General features: G+C 42.3%; 2 protein-coding genes across 3 annotated transcripts in view; one reads left to right on the plus strand and one right to left on the minus strand.

The window, feature by feature from the left end:
* Positions 1-19,796, plus strand: part of rhbdf1a (rhomboid 5 homolog 1a (Drosophila)) — a 41,918-nt gene extending 22,122 nt beyond the window's left edge. Inside the window, exons 2-19 of one of the 2 annotated variants that reach the window (XM_050069806.1) lie at positions 5,205-5,349; positions 5,459-5,598; positions 6,122-6,229; positions 8,162-8,375; positions 8,704-8,910; positions 9,362-9,484; positions 9,614-9,777; positions 10,916-11,167; positions 11,266-11,377; positions 11,497-11,571; positions 11,694-11,855; positions 11,962-12,062; positions 12,157-12,220; positions 13,811-13,905; positions 14,014-14,089; positions 14,245-14,345; positions 18,175-18,328; positions 19,257-19,796. In XM_050069806.1, the coding sequence (XP_049925763.1) occupies positions 5,233-5,349; positions 5,459-5,598; positions 6,122-6,229; positions 8,162-8,375; positions 8,704-8,910; positions 9,362-9,484; positions 9,614-9,777; positions 10,916-11,167; positions 11,266-11,377; positions 11,497-11,571; positions 11,694-11,855; positions 11,962-12,062; positions 12,157-12,220; positions 13,811-13,905; positions 14,014-14,089; positions 14,245-14,345; positions 18,175-18,328; positions 19,257-19,676 (2,685 nt within the window). In that variant the 5' untranslated portion in view covers positions 5,205-5,232 and the 3' untranslated portion in view covers positions 19,677-19,796. The remainder of the gene's footprint in view (positions 1-5,204; positions 5,350-5,458; positions 5,599-6,121; positions 6,230-8,161; positions 8,376-8,703; positions 8,911-9,361; positions 9,485-9,613; positions 9,778-10,915; positions 11,168-11,265; positions 11,378-11,496; positions 11,572-11,693; positions 11,856-11,961; positions 12,063-12,156; positions 12,221-13,810; positions 13,906-14,013; positions 14,090-14,244; positions 14,346-18,174; positions 18,329-19,256) is intronic. The other variant, XM_050069807.1, reaches the window with a different exon arrangement.
* Positions 19,797-19,802: 6 nt separating this feature from the next.
* aanat2 (arylalkylamine N-acetyltransferase 2) lies at positions 19,803-23,517 on the minus strand. Its single transcript, XM_050069818.1, has 3 exons — positions 21,732-23,517; positions 21,340-21,494; positions 19,803-21,236 (listed from the first exon to the last, which is right to left on the minus strand). Exons 1-3 carry the CDS (start codon positions 21,895-21,897, stop codon positions 20,931-20,933), a joined length of 627 nt encoding a protein of 208 aa, XP_049925775.1. The 5' UTR covers positions 21,898-23,517; the 3' UTR covers positions 19,803-20,930.
* Positions 23,518-26,426: the final 2,909 nt, after the last annotated feature.

The raw sequence follows: 26,426 nt of genomic DNA on the forward strand, positions 1-26,426 counted from the left end.
AGAGAACTGGTATTTTATTTTACCTGACTGTTCAAACTAGACAGTATGTTAATGTGTAAGAAAAAAGCGGATCTGTCCAATTTGCTGTCAAAACGATACAGGAAATGAGTTCCATTTTGTATTCTACTGTCCTTTTTATTGTGAACTACGCAGTGCTTTGTTCAGTAAGATGAACACATATATTGATCTTGTGAGAATGGAGGATGTGCAACGTCTGCGATATCTGTTCACACTGGAAAATAGAAAGGGGGCTCTTTATCAAGATAGTTTGTAAATGTGTGTTGGTTTCTCATATGGGTAGTTCATTTTGGGATGTTGTGTCTTTGTCTTTTTTTATGTCTTCCACATGTTTTTGTTCTGCACATGTGAGAACGGAAGATGCCAGTTATGTAAAAGTGTCTTATAATCCCACGTGGGAATGGGCAGAAATGGCGGGACACTTAAATAGATATGAATGAATGAATGAATGAATGTGTGAGATGTGAAACATGTCGAATACATCATGCTTGATTTCACCACACCACAGACTGTAAGGGTTGTAGCTGTTGCAGTAGTGGGTCAATCACATGTCCCATTGAACTGAAAAACGCTTGCAGTGCCTGGCTGTGGAAAAACCATACAAATAGTAATTTCTTTCAAGATCTAGATGCAAAAAAGTTTAAATGCAGGCATCTTCTGCAGCCTACTTTAACACATCTGTTTGTTAAAGTGTATTTGGGATGATCAGAAAACATTTTTTGCTGCTGTTTGAGGTGCAGATGCAAAGTACTCACTGTCATTTAAAGCTGTGAAATAATTCAGCCACCCTCTCACTTCATTTACATAGTTTGAATGTTTTTTTTTTTTTAGTCTGTCTGTGTGGGCTTAATCTGGCGAGCAAGTAGACAGCCGGCATCAAGAAACTATGAAGCTGTAATTGCCTGTAAATGGCAGCCACTCACACAGAGAGGCCACATGCAAGTAAGGACGAGAGGAGCTGGAGACAGTCGGCAGGAAAAAAAGCCTAAAGCAGGAGGAGAAGTGTAGCGCAGGAACAATGAGAGTTGTTTAGTTTGCTTCCGCCCGTCCCTCCTTCGTTCTCTGGAGGCAGAGCAGCATCAACGCAGGATTCAGGGTAAACGGAGTTAAAGCAGGAGGGGCCAGCGCTTAAGCAATCAAACAATGTTTCGCGTGGAGGAAAATTAGGTTTCCCTCGCTGTCTGCTTTCAGTTCCAGTCTGTTCCAATCTGCAACCCTGAAGCTGATGCCCCCTCCCTTCACTGATCTGCTCTATATCAGGAGCCCCGCTGTTTGAACTAATGGTGAAAGTAATTAAATGTCGGGTGTTCTAGCCCGGGGCGAGAGAGAGGGCTGTTGTGCACAAGCAGAGATACTAGATTTGCATTTCCCTGATGTTAGTAGCTGGTCCGTTAGAGAGAGAAAGTTTGTGATGATTCTTCTTAGCGCAGATGACTTTGCAGTCTTTTTTTAGCGATCTAAAAAAAAAGTACAGCAGAGTGAAACAGAATGTGTCAAAAAATACGTCACTTTGCATCTGTTTACTGGTCCTCGTGCACACATCTCTCTCTCTGTTTCCCACGCTTGGCAGCCTCTGACTCTGCTCCAGCCGGCTTTGGTCCTTGCTAATCTGGTATCATAGTCCAGACAATGTCACTGGAGGTCAGACAACATCCGATGTAAAAGCCTAATAGGCGCACAAGGACAAAACCTTGCAGGCTGACAGTGAATAAAAGATGAAGGCCCGCTGTAACAACTTACAATGCACACTGCTGTTTTATAAACATCTAATCCAGTTTTTCTGCCTCTTGTAGCACGCTCAATAAATATCATGGTAGAAATGTCAGCGTATGATATATTTACTATACCAGTGTCCCTCTGGGAACTGGTGGATTGAGAAATATCTGTCAACAACAGCTAGACCGTGTTTAAATATTAACACATTGGTGATGACCCCTGCTGCCCTCAGTCTGAGGTTTTCCTTCCGCCTCTGCTGGAGCCCACTGACAACACTTCCCATCATCACTTGGGCTAAAACAGAAGCCTGCGGTGCATTGAAATGGCAATGGGAAGCAGATGTGGTCACCAGAAGCCGTGGACATTTTTTTTTTGCCAAGGAGCTGGATGTGTAACAAGAGACGGGAGGACGTGACCTGTTGTGACTGCTCGAAATCTAAAAGCCTCTGATGCGACGTTAAGACTGAGTGTGTGACGATGCCGTCTGGTGAATCAGAAATAATTTAGGGATGGGAGGTGGATTCTTCAAATTCATTTGGTTTTGTAACAGCGCCGTAGCTGAGGAGACACCCTCTTTCGCAAGTTTACACATTTGTGCTTTGCACAGAGGTGGTCACTATTTTGTAGCCTGCATTCCTCATGTCTGCAGAGTGAAAGAATGTTTTAATCAATGACGAATGCATAACTATGCATATACACATTTTTGTGGGATGCTGCTTAACCATTTAAAGTGCAAATGATGCCTGTTTGCTTCTAAAGGAGTCGATTTCCATGGGAACAGCGGGATTTAAGTAAATGACAGGAAATGAAGCAGGCCCAGAGGAGTGAGGTTAGATGGTGGGACAATAAAACGAGGTCTCGGTGATAACAAGGCTGTAGCTACAGGCAGGCTGTCTGATGGTGAGGTTTGCTCTGCTGCACCTCCTTCGGTCCCCAGGCCTCGTCATGGGAACGCATACACAGTCATTAGTCCCTGATAAATGGCTGCTGGCAGCAGAGCAACTTTAAACCGCACAGAGGGATTACATTTGATTTTAACTGTAGAATTAAGGGATTATTTTTAAGACCGCAAACTTCCTCACTCTCCAGCGAGAATATTTATTGCCTTTTTTTTTTTTTTAAATGGCTCTGTGAACTGTTTTGGGGAAGGGGTAAACAGCTGTAGGTTGTGCTCAGTGGTTTCCCCTTTATTATCAAATGAAGAGAAATATGTGAACGCCCATGCTTGAATCTTGTAAGACGCCTTAGCACCCTCTTGTGAAACAACTTTGCAGCACAAAATCACTGACCGTCATGTTTACAGCTGAAAATAATACCCTTATATTTTGTGCACAAAATCACCCACAAAATGATCATTTGTATTTCACTTACTCATACCATGCAACATTGAATTTGTGAATATAAATTGTGACTTGTTAACAAAATAAAATATCTGAACAAGCCACTGGGGGTGAACGGGTGAACTTGTTCTGGACGTGTGTTCTGGGCTAACAATAAACCAATGCCCAGTGTGCTTTATCTCTTTGGATTTGGCGATCCATTTATTCTCAATACAATATACACATGCTCACCATCACACAGAAGGGCGACAGCATCGTCCATATGTAATCACGCCAGTTTACACGCCAATACTTTATGCTTTTCGACATGCTTCCATAACACAGTCAAAAACTGTTTGCTTCCTGTTCCATGCAACTGATTCCTATTACCTGGAGATATGCCCTTCACACATGAATGCTCCGCCCTGTGTTCAGTTTAATAACTGCATGTGTACCTTGTGTAAAATGACATTATGGCTCCAACAGAAGTTTTTCTTGCACGCCGCCGAGGTGAACGAAGAATCCAAAAATGGAAAAAAAAAATTCTTGATGAACTGGAGTAGAAGGGGGCTGCGTTTAACAGCAGCAAAACTATATTTACAACTTTGGTTTACAAACTATCATGCAGCTCGAAGGTTTCTTTTTAGACTTAGACTCACTTTATTCGTCTCAGAGGGAAATTCGTTTCCACTAACTGTACATTTACAGAGATCGATCACAAATATCACAGGCACAGACATCACAAAACATCACATGTTCATTTACAGAGGTGGACACTTTGAGTCAACGGGATCTCTTGTTCAGTGCAGCTATGGCTGCTGGGATCAGGCTCTTCCCGAGTCAAGCTTTCCTAAATTTGAGTGTTCGGTACCTGCGCCCTGAGGGTAATGGGATGAGGTATTGGTTGAGTGGGTGTGTGGTGTCCTGTTCTATTGATTTTGCAAAGCGTGTAATGGAGCTGTTATTTAACTCTGTGAGGTTGGGTGTGGGAAGACCAATGATTTTGGAAGCGGTGTGTGTGACGCGTGTCAGTTTGGCCTGATTGGTGACAGAAAGCATGGTGAAGAAACATGTGGAACAGTACAGAAGGATTGGTTGAATGATGCTTTGGTACAGAAGTAGTAGTAGTAGATGGCGGGGCGACATAGAGTCCTTTGAGTTTTCGGATAGCTGACAGTCTTTGTTGGCTCCTTTTTTGTATGTCTCTGGTGTGCTGATCGAAATTGAGTTTATTGTCCAGAGTTACGCCCAGGTATTTAAAACTGTCCACTGTTTCAACTGTTTGATTGCCAATGATGATGGGATGCTGAGGTGAGGGGGGGATGATCATTATTTCTTTGGTTTTATTGACGTTGATATGAAGATGGTTGTCCATACACCACTGAGTGAAGTGTGTGACTGTGTTGTGACAATCCAGAGCAGAGAGATTGTCAGAGAGAAGTGCAAGAATGACTGTGTCGTCTGAATATTTCAGATAGGCTGTGGTAGGTGATGGGCTTGTGCAGTCATTGGTGTAGAGAGTATACAGGAAAGAGCTCAGCATACATCCCTGTGGAGCTCCGGTGTTGATCGTGAGTACAGGGGATGTGGCTGGGCCCACCCTCACTGCTTGCAGTCTGTCAGTTAGGAAGTTGTGGATGAGATGGATCAGACGGGGGGGAATGTTGGGATGGTGCAGTTTCCGGATCAACAGGTGTTTCTGGATCGATATAAAACACTTAAGCATAAACGGTCTCACGCACAGTGTGAGTAAAGCGCCTGTGCAAGTGTGTGCGTTTGAATTCTGATCAGTGGAATTCACTAGCAAAGTTCAAATGCATGCGCTTGTATGCTTTAAGTGAAAATGCATGTGTTTGGGAAGTACTGAGACTTGGATTAAGCTGCATGAGTTGGTAAACAGATGTTTTGATATAGTTTTGCTGTCATCAAACGCGACCCTCGTTTACTCAAATTCATCACGAGTTTTTTCCATTTTTAAAGTTCACTGTCGAGGCATGCAAGAGAAACAGTGTTTTCTTTATAAATTCAATGTAACATGAGGTGAGTAATGATAATCAAGTGATCTTTCTGTGGGTGACGTATTCCTTCAAGATTACATGTGATTCACTGGGACTCATGATAGCGTCATCTTCTTCTTCTCTGTCTGTGTAGCTGGCAGGCCTAGGGTGGGACAGAGAACATGGCTGAACCACGGCGGGAGAGTACCAGCAGCCTGCAGAGGAAGAAACCTCCCTGGCTCAGACTGGACATTCCCACGGCTCAGATGTCGCTAGATGAGCCTCCCACTTTTGTTCAGGTGTTCTTTCTCACTTGAATCCCCTTTTTGTTTTTTTTGTTTTATCACATTTGTTATTTTTTTCAAGACTTGTGTTCACACTTTTTTCTGTGTGTCCTTTCCCATGTAGCCGGTGAAGAGGCAGGGGTTCCTGCGCAGTATCAGCATGCCAGTGGAGACCTCTCACCTCCAGTCCCCTCCTCGCGACCTGTTTGACACCCGGCGGCCTGTCTTACAACGCCAGTCATCCATCACACAGACCATAAAGAGGTAAAGACAGGGTTTGTATATCCGCGTCTTGATATATGTGGGTTGTAGCATGCATCAAGATTGGAATATAAGGAACTTCTTTTGCAGATAAACATCCAAATGTTGTTTTTTACATCTGAAAGGTTACAGCTTGTGTTTTGAGTTTGCAGATTGTGCAAAATGCTACAGTATGTTATATAAGCAGCACATGCTTATATAAGATGTAGGATTTAAATGGAGGACATTAGCAGCCTGTTCCACATGGCATGTAAAAAATAACTTTTCCATTTAACAGTATTTCTGCTTTCCATACCTTTTCCTAAATTGCATGTCTGTTTCTATCATCTGCCCGGTAATAACATTCCTAATGTTGTAAATCTCAATGAAAACCAAGTCTTAACCTAACAGGCTGCTTTGCTCTGTCTGCATGATGGCTACAGCACTGTCCAGCTGCACTTTTCCTTCTCACTGCCTGTTGTTGTCTTTTCTCTTTCCTTCTCCTTCCCTCTGTCCCTTTTCCTGGCCCTGCTCTGCCTGGTCACAGCAGCAGAAGGGTGCACTTTGAGCGGATTAACACGGTTCCCATTAAAGGGCAGCGGGCTGCTCGCCGCAGCATCAGGAAACACCACTCGCTCTCCAGAACCCTGCTCAGGTACGGCAGGAAGTCCCCTACCTCACAAGACGGCAGGTGTTAGGGTCAGGAATCAGGTCAGGTGTGTGTACTCACTTATTTACCATGAGGAAATAAGTGGGTATACTCTATACTATGCGTGTATGTATAAGACAAGATAAACTCTGACAAATTCACAAAAGCAAAGGAAAAAAGTGACTGGGTGATAAACAAGATAAAAACACAACAAAACTAAAAGTGAGATAGAATTAAAAAATAAAATAATATAAATGCTGTATACACTATATGTCCATGATGCACAGGATAATTGTGATACACACATGACATGTAGTTAGAAGTGTGGAAGTGTGTTTAGTGTAGATATATAAGAATATAAAAATATTATTGCACAGTAAGTAGGCAAATTGCACAGGAATGTTGCACAGTATAATCGTAAAGGCTAAATATAAATGATACATATTAATTCTGAATATCTGAAACAGTTTAATTCTCACAGTATCTAGAGACAGTGTTTGGTTTGTCCATTCTGGCTTACTGTAGAAACATGGTGGTGCAACACAGCGATGTACATGGACGAATACCTGCTCCCTATGTCGATATAAACGGCTCATTCTAAGGTTACAAAAACAAGATTCTTATTTTCAGGAGATTATACACCAAAGAAAACGTACTTAATTTATTAGAACCCATTTCTGCCCATATATCCCCCTAAATCCTTCACATTGGACCTTTTAATACATATTGTGTTAACTATTTTGCCAATGTTAATTTAACATTTAGATTTTTATTCACTCCAGATGTCACAAGATTTACAAGAAGAGTTGTTTCTCACTCAGCCACCAGCTGTTGCAGCTGTGAGTCATAAAGATTTCTTTTTAAATGAGTCATAAGACGACCTGAAACCAAAAGCTGTCGTTTTCCTGTGGCAAATTCCTCTTTATTCAGAGTTTCAGTAACGACCCAGCCCGTCAGACAGCATTCATCGCAAGAGGTTGTTGCTTCTGTGTGGCACTTGTTAGTGAGCCAGCGTTTTGAGGCTGTTGAAAGGCTTCTCTAGCGGACGCTGATTAGAAAAAGACAACATTCAACCATACTTATAGAAAGCAAGGTTGCTAAGGGGAAGAAAGACACACATATGCTAGAATATGAGCCGTACAATCTTGTCACTGGCACATATTTTGAGAGCAGAGAAGCAGACAGCCATTAAAACCGCTGACAGAGAGAGTGAGCTGAGCCAGTGAGAAATAGATTTAAACCAAACTGCAGTGAACATTCACTCTGCAGCTGGTAATTAGTGAAGAAACAGCTAGCTTGCCTGAACTCTCCTTTGAAGAATGTTTCCACTTCCACTTCCTGCCCTCAGGGTGCAGTAACATTGTTTGTTCTGGTACTTATTAAGCTTCAACTTCAACAACGTGATTGTATGTATATTCATCAAGGTCTGGTGGAGTGGGAGCAGGAATAGGACACAATTAAAAACTCAGAAATATCCCTCATTCTCTGTTAATTGTATTTTCTGTCTGCTTGTGTCAATTAGGATCAGTAGAATATGAATACATTGGATATTATTTGCAGCATCACAACTTCAGTAAATCCCCCTCTTGCCCTCTCTTTCTTTGAACATGTAGACTTTGACAGAGTTCGCCACTTTGCATTCAGTGTGTGTGTACCTGGCTACCTGTCTTTCCCACTGTGTCTGGATGTAAACATGCCCAGGCTTGTTCCCTCTACTCTGCCTGTTACTTGCACTATCTAGGGCACTTTTTTTACATCCTGGGAATAGCGGTCTTATCAGTCCCACACATGTTTGCAGACCCACTCCTCCATATACAGAGAGTTAGTGAGTGCCTCTATATTTCAAGTCTCACCAAGCCGGTTAGCATTTAAATGAAGTGTGTGTGTGTGTGTGAGTTTGGTGACCCAGAGCTGAAAGGTCCGTGTTTGTGGTGTTAGGGGAACGGCAGACTGGTTTGGGGTCAGCAAGGATGGTGATGCCACCCAGAAATGGCAGAGGAAAAGCCTGCGCCACTGCAGCCTACGCTACGGAAAGCTCAAACCACAGGTGATCCGAGAGATGGACCTGCCCAGCCAGGACAACATCTCATTAACCAGCACGGAGACTCCACCTCCTCTTTATGTGCCCTCTTCACAACATGGCATGCAGAAGGTAAAGGAATGCATAGGTTGCTTTGCTAAATGTTGTTCTTAGCTGAATCCATATTTTTTAAACTAAATTACTTAATGCAAATGGTGGACAGTCGTGCAATTTAACCTGAAGAAAGAAACAAATGATCATTCTTTAACTGGTGTTCTTGACTATATCAACCAGGGCACCCATGACCAAACATTTTTGTCACATTTTTCTTTGTTACTTTTTAAATTGGCCTTGTTTACAGCATGTGTTCAATGTCTGTCTGTTCAAGGTAAAAGCCGACTGTCTCTTGATAGTATTTTGCTCTTTCTAACCACCACTTCTTCAATTCATTGGTCTCCAGATTGTGGACCCGTTGGCGCGAGGGCGAGCCTTCCGTATGGTGGAGGAAGTGGATGGCTACAGCGTGCCTCAGACCCCCATCACCCCTGGAGCCGCCTCGCTTTGTTCCTTCACCAGCTCCCGCTCAGGACTCAACCGACTGCCTCGTCGACGTAAGAGGGAGTCTGTGGCAAAGATGAGCTTCAGGGCCGCAGCAGCGCTGGTCAAGGTGAGTCGGGATGGGGTGAAATCCAATGAACACATCACTTACAAACTTTAACAATGCTTGCATGAATAACATATACTAGGTTCAAACCGAATACTTGGATGAAAGGAGTATCTGGTATGGATGATATACTTTTACAGGTACAAGTATCGTCATTGTGATGAAGAAAAGTCCTCATGTAGATAGTTTTGTTTAGTATTTTACTCTTGTACTCTTGCTTAATTCTGAGAAGGTTCTGTATTTAGTTGGTTAAATTCTAACAGATACAGACAATGGTGTACTTGGTCTTCCCTAATATATTCAATAAATATACAGGAAAATAAGTGTACCAAATCACTTGTGTGCTTGGATCTTTTTGTACTTTGTTGCTACTGTATTACACCGTAATATGCTATGATAGAACGATTATAGCTATTAATGCAGAAATGTTTTTGCGGGTGTTTGTGATCCCCAGGGGCGTTCGATACGGGAGAGCACTCTAAGACGAGCCCAAAGACGCAGCTTCACCCCTGCCAGCTTCATAGACGAGGACATGGTCGACTTTCCTGATGAACTGGACACATCTTTCTTTGCCAGAGTAAGACAAGACGAACAACAGTGTTGTTATGCTGTCGTTTCTGTATGACTGTTTATTTTTAAATAAATAATAATTTGTATTTAAAAAACCTAAGGGATCACTTAATTCTGTCCACAATGTTCTTTCTAGGATATTCTGATGCATGAGGAGTTGTCCACGTACACAGATGAGGTGTTTGAGTCGCCGTCTGAGGCAGCAATGAAGGAGGCAGAGCCCAGCGGCAAGAAGGACGAGACAGAGCTGACAGGCAGCGCCCTAGATAAGACAGAGCTAGAGAGAAGTCATCTCATGCTGTAAGTCACTGTACCGTAGCCACAGTGTTAGTCATTCAGGCGGTGCTGATACCATCGTTTTTAAAATAATGATTCACACGATACATGTTACTGGAAAACACTTTGTCACTCTGAGATTTGCACATAATGTCAGAGTATGAAGTGATTTGGTTAACACATATACGCTGATCAGCCACAATATTAAAACCACAGACAGGTGAACTGAATAACATTGATCAGATCTTTACAATGCAATGTTCTGCTGGAAAACCTTGGGTCCTGGCATTCATGTGGATGCCACTTGACACGCACCACCCAAACACTGTTGCAGAACAAGTACACTTCCTCATGGCAACAGCACTTCCTGATGACAGTGCCCGCTCCCAGCAGTACAATGAGCCGTGCCACCCCACAAAAACTTCTCAGGAATGGCTCGAGGAACTTGGCAAAGAACTCAAGGCGTCAACTTGACCTCCAAATTCCCCAGATCCCAATCCGATCAAGCATGTGGGGGGGCCTGCACAATATCCCATCTCACAACCCACAAAACTCAGAGGATTCACCACCAACGCCCTGGTGGCAGGCACCACAGGACACACCCAGAGGTCCTGTGTCGATGCCTCAGCAGATCCTAGGCCCCACCACGGATCAGATTTGGCTTTGAGCTCTTGAGGCATGGACACAGAATCTCTGGGGTATGGACGTGTCCTGGAGATGCTCAATCGGATTGGGATCTGGGGAATTCGTAGGCGAGGTCAATGCCTTTAGGTCTTTGTCATGTTCCTCGGGTCATTCTTGATCAGTTTTTGCCAGGGGGCCACTGCCATCAGGAAGTGCTGCTGCCATGAGGGGGTGTACTTGGTCTGCAACATTATACATGTCAAATGGCATCCACACGATTGCCAGGACCAGAGGTTGCCCAGCAGAACATTGCATTGCAACAAGATGATCAATGTTATTCAGTTCACCTTTCTGTGGTTTTAATGCTGTGGCTGTGTAAACATTAAAAATAAGAGTTTAACGATTGTGTTTCTCAGCGCTATTGATAACCACTCTGACAAAAATATGAGTAGTATTGATCCTGTCTGTGATACAGCCGGATCATGCCTCTGAATCCTTAAAAGTAATCAAGTATCGTCTCCTTCGTTAACTCTTCCAGACCTCTGGAGCGAGGGTGGCGTAAAGCCAAAGAAGGAACTCCAGGACCACCAAAGGTGCCCTTGCGGCAGGAGGTGGTGAGTGTTACCGGACAGCGCCGTGGGCAGCGCATCGTTGTACCTGTCAAGAAGCTTTTTGCCAGAGAGAAGAGGCCTTATGGATTGGGCATGGTAGGGAAGCTCACAAATCGAACCTACCGCAAGCGCATTGACAGCTACGTCAAGAGGCAGATAGAGGACATGGATGACCACAGGTACTGCACCTCTCCACAGATCTGACTAATGAACGCTTTCTCCTGCTTCCCTCAGTGGATGACAGTGATGGATGATAGACACTCTCTGTCTCCTCTAGGCCTTTTTTTACATACTGGATCACCTTTGTCCATTTGCTCATCACTATCCTGGCTGTATGCATCTACGGTATTGCACCAGTGGGCTTTTCCCAACATGAGACAGTTGATTCTGTGAGTAACAGCTCAGTTGTAATGACTTGTTATTAACACGCTTTTACAATATTTTCATTTCATTATGGCTCCTTTTATATTGATTGTACTCTTTGTGATTTGAATGCCTTCTGATGTAGGTTTTAAGAAACAAAGGTGTATATGAAAATGTCAAGTTTGTACAGCAGGAGAACTTTTGGATCGGGCCGGGTTCGGTGAGCGCTCTTCCCTCGATAGAAAATAAAAAATACAAGCAATGATTATGTGTAAATATCTTTAAATAAATACAATGTTTTTAATTTTGTTTTGTTGTTGTTGCCCTTTTATCCATCGACAGGAAGCTCTGATCCACTTGGGGGCCAAATACTCTCCATGCATGCGGCAGGACAAACAGGTGCATGATCTTATCAGGGAAAAGAGAGCTATCGAGCGCAACTCTGCCTGCTGTGTGCGGAACGATCGCTCCGGCTGCGTCCAAACCTCAGAGGAGGAATGCTCGGTGTGTAAACAAACCCAAGTCTTCTTTGTGTTCCTAGACCTTACAATTCAATGACAGATGGAGGCTGTGCACAATCCTGACCCCTTTTTTGTGGTTTCATTTCTAGAGTACTCTAGCTGTGTGGGTAAAGTGGCCGAGGCATTCCAGCACACCTCAGTTAAATGGTAAAGACAGACAGTATGGATCTGTGTGTCATCAGGATCCAAGGTAAGATACACAAGTGGTTCCTCCATGGCACAGTACATATTAACTGATACTGGTTGGTAAATATAATGTGTGCATGTTGTTTGTGTCATTACAGGATATGTCTAGAGCCTGCCTCAGTATCACCTCATGAATGGCCTGACGACATCAGCAAGTGGCCAGTGAGTACAGTAAAACACTGTCTGGTATTCAGGCATAAAGAGGAGGGAGATCATAGACAAGATTGTCTGAGAAGTTACATCACAGATGATCACTTACATATCATCTGACCCTGATGAAATGCTCGAAGGAATTAATCACCTTTGTTCCAGTATTTGAAAAAGTTTGAAAACAAAGAAAGGCAAATCTTCTTTCCCAGTGATAAGCCACTGCTGTATCTTCTCAATACAAGACAGGGAAATCAAAAATACGTATTTTCCGTCTTACCTGTAGCACTATTTATCTAGATTGTTTTGCTGTGAGTTGTCGAATGTTGGAGGTATGGGCTGTAGAGATGTCTGCCTTCTCTCGAATACAATGTGTAGCATCCCCGGCTGATTAACAGTCTGGCTCTCTAACTGAAGGTTCACAAGACTGTATTTCCAGTAATGTATATCCAAACACATCATGAACTTGCCATAAGAGCTAGAATAAAACAAAAAACAACAACAAAATATTTGATTTCTTCCATAGCATAACAAACTTTTGGCACACTGGGCTAACAGCAACGTAGCATTTATCTAGCACACATGCTCATTTAAACTCCGAGAAAACTATTAAAATATAATTTTAAAGCAACACAATATTAAACACAATATGAAATAAAATGTAGACAAACCTTGTGCCTGTATCAGCCAAGTGCTAAACATTTACTCTCATTATGAAGATGTATTCACTCTGTAAACAATATTTGTTCAATCTTCCTCTTACTACAGGCAACAAACCCTTAGAAAGTAAGAGCGCCTGCCTTTATGATCTTACTCCCTGGCTTGTACCTGTCAAAAGAAGAGCGTGCCTTTAGAATTTAACCTTCACAACAAAAGCAAATTGGCAAAGATCATTTACATAATGGAACTAGATGGAACTTGGCTTGTGGTGCTCAAAGCACTAAAAAAATACATAAAAAACCTCAGCAATGTCTCTTTCCAGAAATCATGACCTGCGACATGTGATGTGCATCTACTACTGGCTCACCTAGCACCACTGAGCTTACTAATGTTACAGCTCAGACGAGGAGGACACCATTACATTAATGTTAACGTCTCATGCTCATGAGCACACATGATGCACACTTCCTTCTGCGCAATGGGTTCGCAGGTGTAGTTCAGTAGAAAGAAAACAGTTCCCACATGAAACTGCTCACAACAGGGTCTGTGGATTATCTTGAGTAACTGGGTCATGATTTCTGGAAAGAGACATTGCTGTTGAGTTTTTATTAAATGTATTTTTTTTGGCGCTTAGAGCACCACAAGCCGAGTGCCATCTAGTTCCATTATATTCAAGAGAAGGCAGACATCTCCATGGCCGATATCTCCAGCCCTCAGAAATTCACACCAATTGTCACTAGAAGGGAAAAATACATTAGATATATTATGATTATGAAATGGCACACATCCACCAGGCTCCAGTTTTGGTTTTAATTAAAAAATATGATGTCTCTTTTTATTTTGATGAATCAGGGAAGTACATCGCATTTTGGCACAGATGAAGTTTTGAAACTGTAATTCACTGCTACAGAAATCTAAAAAAAAGAACCCCTCTGCCTCTTTAAGATTTGTACCAGGTACAACACAGGGAACCACACCAACCTGCCTCATATAGACTGTACCATCACAGGCCGACCCTGCTGCATTGGAACCAAAGGGAGGTGAGGAGAGCTAAGGAACCTACTTCAATGATAAAACTTTATTCTGGACTTATAAAGCACATGATGATGAGTTTACTAATTTGGCTATGGCTGCATGTTTCCATCAAGGTGTGAAATCACATCCCGGGAATATTGCGACTTCATGAACGGTTACTTTCATGAGGAGGCTACGCTCTGCTCTCAAGTAAGCAGCTTTCTCTTTGATCTGTTGCTATATTTAATGTGGTGTGCTATTTTATGTACTTCCTAAATACCAATCTATCTTCTTTTATATGCCATTTGTGATCTTAGGACTGTATGACTGAGGAACCTTACTTAATAAGCTGTGTTCCTCCTCAGGTGCACTGCATGGACGATGTGTGTGGACTGTTGCCTTTCCTCAACCCCGAGATCCCAGATCAGTTTTACAGGCTCTGGCTCTCACTTTTTCTGCATGCTGGGTGAGTCGGTAGCTGTCAGCAAGTAGTTTTGCTTATTCTAAGATTTTTTCTTTACCTTTATTTAACTAGGAAGTCCGTCAAGATGGAAATCTCTTGTCTGAGGGAGACCTGGCTAAGACAGCTAAATCCAGCTCAAAATGCAGTTGCATTTCTCAGTTACCTGGACTTAAACATGGGTTTAAATTTTTCTAAGGGGACCAGATTATTTAGATGTAGTACACTCTGCAGATTAATCCAAATCCAGGGAGCAAAGCAGGAGAAGGCTTTTTTCCCCCAACTTGGTGCAAACCCTTGGAAGAAAGCCTGAAGACTGCTGGAGGTCTGCATCAGGAGATGACATGTATATCGTGGGAGTTTTCCCAGCATGGCCTTGCACATAAAAATATATGAATGAAGTTGTCCATGTAGATGTAGTGATGGCCAGTCTACCAAATTATAAAGCGTACAATGACGAGTACAGGAGCTAGAGTTGGTGATATATCATGAAGCACTGTGATGCACAGAATCTAAAAGGGGAAATGTGTAAGAGGCAGCATGCATCTAAACAACATAGCAACAAAACACTTAAAAAGTTACAATCTTAAGTGCTACATGTAGGCACCTGGACTTGCTTGAGTTTCTTAAAGACGTCTCACCTCTCATCCAAGTGGCTTTTCAGAACTGAAGAACCCTCTTGGATGAGAGGTGAGACGTCTTCAAGAAACTAGATGGAACTCCATGACCTGGATGACTGAGAATCTTCACCAACATCTTAGTCTGTACAAGTTTTCTTTCCCGACGAACATGTTAAAACAAGCCTTATTTAGACAATAAATATCCTTAATATCAGCTTCTTCACATCTTCAGGCTGCTGTGTCTCGTAAAGAGCTGAAAGTCAGCTTCGTCCCAGCCTGATATTCCAGATGAGTGTTTTCAAGGACAGTGTTTGCACCGAGCGGGGAGGAACAGGATGATTAAAAGATCAGAATCAAGGTCAGGTTTATTGGCTGTGTATGTTTGGCATATACAAGGAAATTGACTCTGGCTATCAGTAGTTCTTTGTGTATTCATACCCACATCATGAAAAAAGAAATGCATAGAAAGATAAGAGGCATTCCGCAAATATGTAAAAGAAATAAAAGAGGACAAACAACAGCAGAGGATAAAGCATACAGCAGCGCAGGTGAGGTTATTGGTTGTCAACAATAACAATTGTCCAGCCGAGGTCAGGAAATCACCTGTGGTGTCACCAGATATTATAAAAACATCACATTACATCACCACAGCAAATTTCAGCACATTGCATCAATTGCACCACAATAAATACAACACACACGCAGGGTGCAGCAAACATTCAGTGAAGAAGAGTGCAAATAAATGCGGTTTGTCTGGAACAAAATATCCTTTGCAGATCTTTTTGTTTGCCAGTTGTACTCTGTAGTGTTTCCTTAAGAGGAGCAACTCAAAGTCAGTATGGAGGGGGTGCTTATTGTCACCAATGATGGGCAAAGTTTTCCTTTGTGCAGCTTTACTGTGAAGGTCATCCAATGACTTTTGTTGGCGGCCACTATCTTTCCTGCTGTTATGATGATCCTGTCCAGCTTATGTTTGTTTTTTAACAAAGTTGAAAAGTTAAACAAAGTTAAACAAAGTTTCCTTGCTAAGAGTGGTCTGTGCTGGGCTTTTCTTTCGTATAGAATTAACATCGTCTGTGAAACTCAGTTTGTCATCCATATGTGTTTCTACATTCTTAAAACAGTTCACAGTTTCCACAGATTGGTCATGAAGTGTAAATGATGGGGGGGCAGGTTCGCATGGTTTAAAATAAGCTCCTTTGTTTTCACGCCTCCGTGCAGCGGCAGCCGTTGTTGGAGGCGTTACTTTTTCGGGTTGTCCGTTCATCTGTCCATCTGTCTACTCGCTCCTTAAACACGGTACTCCACTTGAACTCAAGGATGGACTGACAGATTTTGGTGTTCAAAGGTCTGTGTGGCCTTGTCTGTCTCATTCTCGTTAACGTGATATTGCAAGAACACCTTAAGGGAATTTTTTCAAATTTGGCTCAAACGTCCACTCGGACTCAAGAATGAACTGATTAGATGTTGGCAGTCGAAGATCAAAGGACAATGCGACCTCACAAAACATATTTTTGGCCATAACTTACATGCTCATTATATGTTCTAATGCTAATTATGACAACATTTCTCACATATTTCTAACAGGATAAAGTGATGAAGTGATGACATTTTATCTCCAAAGGGTAAAAGGTCATCTTCACTGTGATATCATAATGTTCTGCAAAAACACTTTTCTGGCCGTTATTCAACACCATATCTCAGGAACAGAAGAGGGGATATTTGGTCTGATACTGAACTGGTGACTCTAATCTTGGGTGTCCACTTTGATGATATTTTCACAGACATGCAACTTGAATGGTTAGCGGAGGCATACAACCATTAAGTGGTAATTCTAGTTTGAGCATTGATAAGCAGAAGGCCAGATTTACAGCAGTGTTCCAGCTTGGAGACTTGTGAAAAGTATTCAGCGCACACATTATTCATATAAAAAAGAAAGGAGCAGCTAAAGCCATGTCATCAGCATGTCTCAATAACTTAAAATTGCTGTCCTGCTGTGTCATCTCGTCGGTGTACACAAAAAATAATGATGTTTAAGTAATGCCTAAAATAGGGACGTTCCCAACAGCCGATTTCCCTGATGTTTTAAACAGAAGTTTAACACTCAGAAATCATTTAAGATAGGCCATTTGAGAAACATCATCCAATTTTTCAATAACGAAAACGTAATTTAAATGCTGCCGAAATGTGTGGCACTTAATAAAAGTAAAATGTATTTGCTGTGTATTTAATGCCTCAACTCATCGCCATTCAAAAATGCACACATTCAGACAGTAAGTCTATCATGCATGAGTGTACGCGCAAATTCACACACACACAGACACACACGTGCCCCCAACTAAGCCTAAGCACCTTTCTCATTTAGCCCAGCGAGAGGACATTCTGCCGGCACGAGTGTGTGTGAAGGCTCGAACATACTTTCTGCATCTGTGGATGCGCACGTGAGTTTTAGGGAGCCTATGATGATCAGAGCCGCTTGTTAGTCCCACATGCATATCCAAACTCCTCCTTTAAGTGTCTAATAACAAGTTTAACCAGTCAGTATTTCTGGTTTCGACTAGCAAGGGTTGCAACGTTTCATCATCTAGTTGACTAACCAAGCACATCTGTAGTTTAAAGCAGCCTTATCAGAAAGAGCAGCTTTTACACAGAGTTCATGAAACGTTGCAAAATGCAAAAATAAGTATTATGGGTGGTCCAGTAAAATAAGAGACCTTCGTATGCCGATGATATAATATTGGCTGAATAAAAATATTTCACTACTGTTTAGTGCATCATCTTATTCATTCACTTCTGGCTGGAGTTGCTCTCATTTTACTTCTGTACTGTGTGTCACAAATATGTAAAATAAGAGCAGATGAAGTAATTGCAGTTGCACTGTATATTTCAAACTGATGGCACTACTTAAGCGTAGTTCAGACCTGTCAGTCAGTCAGCACAAAGAGCTGACCTCACAGTTAAGAGGAGCAGTGCTTCATCTTTATACCGTCTGTTATCTGTCTCCTGGGTAATTAAACAAAGTGCCCTTACTCCACGAACTCATTAAGCTTCACTGAGATAGAGACTGATTTTGTTGATGGGCAAAGTCATTGGTCTGCTGAGGGCTTTGCGAATTATCTTCCCCACACGTGCGGCTTTTCTCCCTCGTACACACACACACACACACGCATTACATTGCACACTCATGAACACTTTGTCCATGTCTGTCCTCCCAGGATCCTTCACTGCCTGGTGTCGGTGGCTTTCCAGATGACCATCCTGAGGGACTTGGAGAAGCTGGCGGGCTGGCTGCGCATCTCAATCATTTACATTCTCAGTGGCATCACTGGCAACTTAGCTTCAGCCATCTTTTTGCCCTATAGAGCAGAGGTAATCACCAAGAAAATATCAGTGCAAAAAATATCACAGTGCAGTCATGAGTAATAATAATATTTACTAATAATGCCACATAATGTAGAACTTTAAAGGGGCAGTTCAATCCAGGATCAAAAATACATATTTTCTCTCTTACCTGTAGTGCTATTTATTAATCTAGAGTGTTTTGGTTTGAGTTGCCAAGCGTTGGAAATAACAGCCATAAAGATGTCCGCTTTCTCTCGAATATAATGGAACTAGATGGCACTCGGCTTGTGATGGTCATTTGAAAAACTCATGACCCAGTTACTCAAAATAATCCACAGACCTTGTTGTGAGCGGTTTCATGTAGGAACTAGTTTCATACTATCTAACTACACCAGCCAACCGTATCACCACGCAGCAAGACCTGTGTATGTCTCCTGCTAGCTCACCTAGCACCACTGAGCTAGCTAACCAACAGCCTAACCAAGGAGAACGCCATTAATGTGTACATCTTGCATCTTGCTCATCAATGAGTAGATGCACACTTCCTTCTGTGTGGTGATACGGTTGGTGGATGTGGTTTGGTAAAAGGAAAACATTTCCTACATGAAACTGCTCACAACAAGGTCTGTGGATTATCTTGAGTAAACAGGTCATGAATTCTGGAAGGAGACATTGACGTTGAGTTTTTCAAATGCATTTTTTGGCACTTTGAGCACCACAAGCTGAGTGCCATCTAGTTCCATTATATTCAATAGAAGGCAGACATCTCTATGGCTGATATCTCCAACACTCTGCAACTCATACCAAAATATAGATTGATAAATAGCACTATAGGTAAGAAGACAAATATGCATTTTTGATTTTGTGGTGAACTGTCTCTTTAAAATCATGTTATAAATGTTAACCAACATGTTTTTGTAGGCTTATACCTGTCTCTCTGTTATCTTTGTATCAGGTGGGCCCAGCCGGCTCTCAGTTTGGGATCCTTGCCTGCCTGTTCGTGGAGCTGTTTCAGAGCTGGCAGATCCTGGCCCAGCCCTGGAGGGCCTTCACTAAGTTGCTCTGTGTGGTGCTCTTTCTCTTTGCCTTTGGGCTCCTGCCCTGGATCGACAATTTCGCCCACATTTGTGGCTTCATCTCCGGCTTCTTCCTGTCCTTCGCCTTCTTACCCTACATCAGCTTCGGCCGCATGGACCTGTACCGCAAACGCTGTCAGATCATCGTCTTCCTGCTGGTGTTTGTCGGGCTCTTTTCAGGCCTCGTGGTGCTCTTCTATGTCTACCCAATCAAGTGTGAATGGTGCGAGTTGCTCACCTGCATCCCTTTCACGGACAAATTCTGCGAGAAGTACGACCTCAACGCTCACCTCCACTGAATTGTGGACGGCGTGAGCGCGGCAGGAAGGCATCAGGTCAAAACATGTGGACTAACAGATGATATCAGCCAGTCTGTGTGTCCACTCTGCCCCCGTGTGACTGTCCCCTTCTCTGTGAACAATGACAGTATACTTGTGTTAAGTTTTTTTACTCTGTCAGTATGAATACCTATGCCACTCATCTTAAACACCTCCTTTAATCACCTCCCTGTTCACCGGCAGTCATTGTCACTCCTTCACTGTCCAGTGAAACAAAGGTATGGCACTTCTGAACCTCATCAAAATTCCCAGCTGCCCTTTACACGTGAGGCAGGAATTAGTGAAGCCAGCGCTGGTACAGAGAGAAGGAATATTTAATTTTTTACATTCACACTCCAGACATAGGTTTTATTATTCAGGCAACCTCATACAGAAGCAGGGACAAAAATCAAATATTGATACCTTTTGTGCCTTGTTGATAAATGTACCAACTACTGCCATATTTTTGTTACATTATGCTGAGCACTCGAATGTTTTCTTTTATTTGTTTATTGCTTCTCAAGAAGTGATGATTGTTTTGAACACGGTAGTGTTTTAGCTACCTGTCTACTCACATGTAACTGAAAACAACAGTAAAAAAAAAAAAAAAAAAAAAAAATTAAACTGGTCTGACTTTCTCTTAATTACAAGAAAACGCCTGTTGAAGATTGTTTTATTGTTTATTCAAATTATGACAGAAAGAAATATTCTATTGAATGCAAGCGTTTTAGTGGCTGCATTTAAGTAGCTCACTTTACAGTAAGGACCATGAATTCATAACACCTTTTCATTTATATGGTTTACAAAAATAGAACAGTATTTACATCACAACTCCAGATATAATGCTGATTTTTTTAATGAATTGAATACATTAATACAGTGATTTGTGACAAATAAATGGAGATATAACATTAAGTTAACAAAGCCAAGATGCAAATGGTGACAGGGGAGTTTAATTTGATGTCAGCAAAGCCACTGGTTCCTCTTCTGCATTGATCCACTCTTGGTCTCTCCTCACAAAGACCTCGCTCCTTGTTTAGTGGGATACTGTGCAGTGCAGACATCAGGAGGTCCAGGAAGACCTTGTAACCATTACTGAACCCAGTTCACTGATGCACACATGGTCCCGTGCTTCTATTTGTCCATCTCCTGGCTGTGTTTTGTTAATCTTATCTGCCCTGAGTCCATGTTAGAGGTGAGTAAGTGGAAGGAAGGTGGGGTAGAGGGGTTCATGGACTAGCAGCCGCTGTTCCGCCGTGCATACGCCTGCCCAGCGAGCATGTACTCCATCTCTTGGAATTGCATGTTGGATACGGAGATGGCTGATGGTCCTTTCTCCTTGAAGCCGGCCTTGAGGTAGAAGGGCACCAGGAAGTCCTCGCAAATCAGCAGAGCTCGGCGGAGGCCCGGTACACAGCGCAAATACTGTAAGTAGCGCCACAAGAGGATGGAGCCCTTGCCTTGCTGGCGACAGTGACGGTGCACTGACAGCACGTGGATGTGCACAGTGGGGGTGTGGGGGACATGTTGAGTCATTGCCTCCTGGAGAAAAAAAGAATACATGGCAGTAGCAAGTATGTCAAAAGCAGTCATTTGCATGGAAAAGCAAAGTTATTCATTACACATTTTCCAAATGTTTTCATACCTGCGAAAGCCTCTCCTTGTCCCAGCCAGAGCCAATGATGAACGCTACCAGCTGTCCCTCCTCAAACCAACCCAGAGACAGCTCAGGGCACTGACCCAGGAAGTTAAGCACTTCATCCAGGGTAAGTGGACACTCGCCAGACACAGAGACAAATGCTGTGGGGTGAAAAGAACCAGTTCATGCAGTGGGTCATGTTCTGGGAGTAATGATGGATCAGGAACAGACTACAGAATGAAAGAAACATGTTCTCTTTCAAGTTAAGTTGAGTTACTGGCACTAAGATGATACTGAACACTGACAAGACACATTTATTAAACCTACCCAATGGACAGAAAGGAAACCACAGTATATTCCCTGTTACATACACATAAAATGTCAGGAACGTGACTTACCTTCTCTCTCAATCTCAAACACACTGATGGCATCCTGTGGCGTGAGGTTCCTGAACTCGCTGGCGGGTAGTGTGTGTCGTCTCTGTCTCAGCGGGCTGACCACTCGGACGGGCGTCTTCAGGAAGAAGGGCTTGAGGAACGGTGAGCCACTGATCTGCTGTGTCATGGTATCTCAATAATACAAGACAGGACTCTTGTGTCAATCTGTTTTCTTCTCTCGCAGCCTTCTGCAATATAAATTCTGCACTGATGCCTTAAATGAAGCAAAGTGAGTCAAACCCTGCCAGCAGAACTGTCTCTCTCTGGCTCCCTGTTTGTCCAACAGCTCTGACTGTAAAGTAGCTCACTTGAGAAGGCGAGGCGCTGACCTTCGTGTCTCTCCTGCTCTCCTCTTCTGTCTCATACTGTGAAGTGGTCGTCCCAAAGTAGGATAACTGTCTGTGCACGTGTCCCCAAAGTCTCTAAATCCCCCGCCTTTCAAATGCCAGACATTCTGTTGTGGAGGCATTTCTTTTGTGATTGAATTATTCATTTTTCTAATGTCTCTAAGTTCACAGACAGACAGCTCTGTAGTTACAGCTTTCATTGTGCATATTTTGATTAGACAATTTGGATTAAGCTCAGATAGGGGTGTTGACAGCAATCCTTTTTATATTTCCCATACCTTTATTTAAAACAAAAATCTGGTGTTTTCAGAGATGAACTGTATGATAAGTGTCTTTTTGTCTGATTTTATGCCAGATTGGATGAGGTTACATGTTAGGGCTGCCACAATATCAGATTTTTACTGCACGATTATCAGTAATCAGATAAAACAGATACGCATGTTTTCCGGAGATCAAGGGCATGTAGGCTAATTTACCCGCACTGGGTAAGGGCGGAGATTTGTGTGGATTGCTGTTGGGATGATTTCATGCCCCAAAGAGGTTTAGCACGGACTAATTAAATGAGGGAGCACTTGCTTTGACTGGCCTGAGGTAAACCTGTTTACCCAGACATGTTTGACTGTCAGTGCATTATAGCAGACGACTCCTTTAAATTCAGTATAATTATATTTATTTTTTAATGCAAAGGTAATCCTTATGTCATAAACTCCCATCTAAACTATTTATTTACAGTTTATTATGGTTGAGCAAGTGTCTAGTAGTTTAAAACTGTATTCTTGGTTCATTTTACTTTTCCAAAAGCTTTTTTTCTTAAGCATCAAATAATGAAAGTTTGCACTGTATTTTTGTTTTGGTCTTATCTTATTTATTTCTCTGCAGAAAAACAGGCTTCTCACAGTCACCCGGCTTGAAGCTTAGCCCTAATATTGTTTAATTTAGCCTCAAGAGATGAAACCACAATAGAACTGTTTTCAGGATTATTGTTTCACCCCACTGCCTCCTTTTAGCCTTTACTACAGTGATGAATGGGAAATCTCCCACGTCATCTGGACAACTGGCCAATCACAAACACATTTCTGCCCGTGAGATCATCGGATGTTAGAGGCGAGCACGTACACAGTTGCCCAGAGATTAAATCACCTTTTCTGACCTGCAGCTCTGTCAGTCTGTGTGGCCTCTGAGGGGGAGGGACTGTCTGAAATAATTCCCCATGGCCTCTTAAAACAGCCGCTTATAGCCAACTGAATGACACGGTCGCGTTTTGTGAATCCCACAGACATGTTTCAGCTTTTCAGACAAGCTAATAAATTTAGTTTAGGACTTTGGCTCTCGAGCTGATAGAAGACTAAACTCTGATTTTATATGTGTACAGTATAACCTCACCCACTAACCTTCTCTGGCTTAAAGTGTCATAGGCCCTAATCTCATTTACAGCATGTGTATACATACACATACACTTGCACACACATTTTCTCAGTGTATTATGTTTTTACAGGCAAGCTCGAGGCCACAGTGTAACTGAATCCTCATTAAACTTTACACCGGCCAACTACACCTGTCAGTCCAGCTGAGCCGAGAGCAACAGTCAACCAATACTGCAGGAGAATATCATTACATATGAAATGTGACACGTGACACACTTTAGGAGTGCGTGGCAGCTAGAAAATTTATCCTGAAATGAACTGTAACACCACAGCAGCTTATTATATGTGTGCTTCAGCCACACAACATGAAGCATAAGCAATGTACTCATTGCAAGATGAGACTTAATGGTATGCAGTGGATCACATACAATATTTTAATATTAAGAGGTTTAACCTATTTAGAAATTACATGCTATGCTATTTATTTAACAATGTGACCATATTAAAGGGATTTATTTGCATTTATTTTTGTTTACTACAACGAAAATATAGGATCATGTGAGTCATCTATAGTTGGGTTGGAAAGAAGCAGAAACATTGGATGTCCAAAAACAATGTGTGGCCACAGGAAAGAATCATGTGGCAAATGCAGGCAAATGTTTTTCAGCTCTTTGAAACATGACTAACGTGACATATAACGAAAGACTTAATGGTCCAGTGTGTAGGATTTTCATCTAAAGGTTGCGGATTGCTACCAACTGAAACTTCTCCCATGTGCCAAGCAAGCGGCGACCTGCGGGGCTAAAACATAGAGCCAACAGGAAGTACTAAAAACTGCAGTTCTTTGAACAACCACTTGAGGCTGGCTCCAGAAGCCTGCCAGTCCCCACAAACCACTTGAGGCTGGCTCCAGAAGCCTGCCAGTCCCCACAGACCCCCCATGTTACAACGCCCAACTTTACAGCAGAAATAAACATGTTTACAGCCTGGTACAAAAAACAGTTTTGGTCTCTACGGCTTGTTTCATCCTTCATGACAACTGTGCAGAGGGGGATTTTTTTTTTTTTATAACTCAACTGTTTCCATTTTATTAGGGCTTTAAGTTATGCACGCGGGGCTGCTTGAGCTTCTCAGTCAGACTCAGTCAACCCCTCACACAGCACCAGCGTCTCACCCAATTATGGTCTCTTCTGTCTCCAAAAAACCAAGATGGCGACGCCCATAATGCCAAACTCGAGTCTTAAAAAAATGGGTGTTGTGTGACGTTATCATAGCTACGTCCATTATTTTTACAGTCTATGGGGCCAAGCATGTAGGAGAGCTACAGTAGCCAATGTAAATACGCAAATGGCCCTATCCAGAGCCAGTGCTTTTTTATCCGTTACAGGCTACTGTAGAAACAACATGGTGGAATCTATGGATGAGGTGCACCTGCATAATAACAACTTGATATTAGACGCCAAGATGGTGCCTATTCAGTCCAATGGAACTGCTCACCTGGAGTACTGCCAAACAAGTTTTTGGCCTCAGGATTTACTTCCAGGGTATGCTGCCCACTGAATATATGAACATCACACATTTTTAAAAACACATTTTCTAAATGAAAGAGATGCAGAGAAATGGATTCATGCCTTTATTTCAAGCCAACTTGACCACTGTATCGCACTTTTTACTGGCATCCCTAAAAACACCACTGAGGGACTTTAGCTCATTCAAAACTCTGCTGCTCAGCTATTAACCAGAACCAAGAGGAGAGAGCACATAAGGCCAGTCTGAACTGCTCTGCAGTGGCCTCCTGTTAACATTTAGAATTGATTTTAAGGTGCTCCTCCTTCTATACAAAGCCCTAAACGGGCTGGGACCAAGCTACATTGCTAACTCCACTATTTGCCTCCAAGAACACTGCGATAATCTGCTGCTGGTTTATCAGAGGTTCCCAGCAACAGCGGGAAGAAGATCGGGAATGCAGCCTTTAGCTACGGAATACACTACCTGTAGATATCAGGGAAGCTAGCTCGCTAAATATAGTTAAGAGAAAGCTAAAAAACTTGTCTGTGCAGTGTAGCCTTTAGCTAGCTCTGATTTTCCTGGTACAGGTCTGAAACTCTTTCTTTTTACGCTTCACGCTGCTGCAACTCCTTTAAAAATGTTATATTTTACTTGATATAATGATTCTGCAATTCTATGATTTTATGATTTCATGATTTTCTGACTTATGATTTATTTCATTTTATGATTTTTTTTTAAAATGATTTTAAGATTTATGGTTTTGCTATAGTGGGTGGTGGATTTGATGGAGAAAGACTGTGGGGAGTTCTATCTGATCCACAAGTGGGTGGAAGATTCTGCGGCAGCTGTGGAACGTACCCGGCACAGACAATACCCACAGTAAGGTTAACTCTTGAGAAGAAGTTCTGGGGTAGTTGGTGAGTCTGTGCCTATTGGGAATTATAGGCTCTGATTGTTAATGATGTTGGAAGGCTTAAAAGGTGACACAAGAAGAAATACTATATGAGATTTCCATTAATAGGATCTCAAATCACCACCACTTTTAGATGAAAATTGTTGAATCCTTGTTTTAAACTGTTTGTAAATGTCATTTTATATTGAATTGCCTTGTTTGTCTGTTTTAAATTCATTATGTCAATTTTCAGGTGAAGCATTCCGTGTTTATAATATCCTTATTGTGCTGCATATTTTGCATGAAAGGTGCTGTATAAATAAAGTTTTTATTATTATTATTGTTGTGGCTGTGTTAAATTGTATTGGGACTTAACGGGACTTCTGATTAGCTGCTATTTTTGGCCTGTCTAGAGACAAAGATTGTAAATAAGCTTAGTGTGTGTGTTTATATTCATCCACTTGGCTCTGACTCAGCTCTAATTAATTTAATGACAACGCAGGTTATCATTCACCCTTCTGCTTCCAGTTTTCTGGGGGACATC

The sequence above is a fragment of the Epinephelus moara genome, chromosome 18 (assembly GCF_006386435.1).
Source record: "Epinephelus moara isolate mb chromosome 18, YSFRI_EMoa_1.0, whole genome shotgun sequence".
Taxonomy (NCBI): Eukaryota; Metazoa; Chordata; class Actinopteri; order Perciformes; family Serranidae; genus Epinephelus; species Epinephelus moara.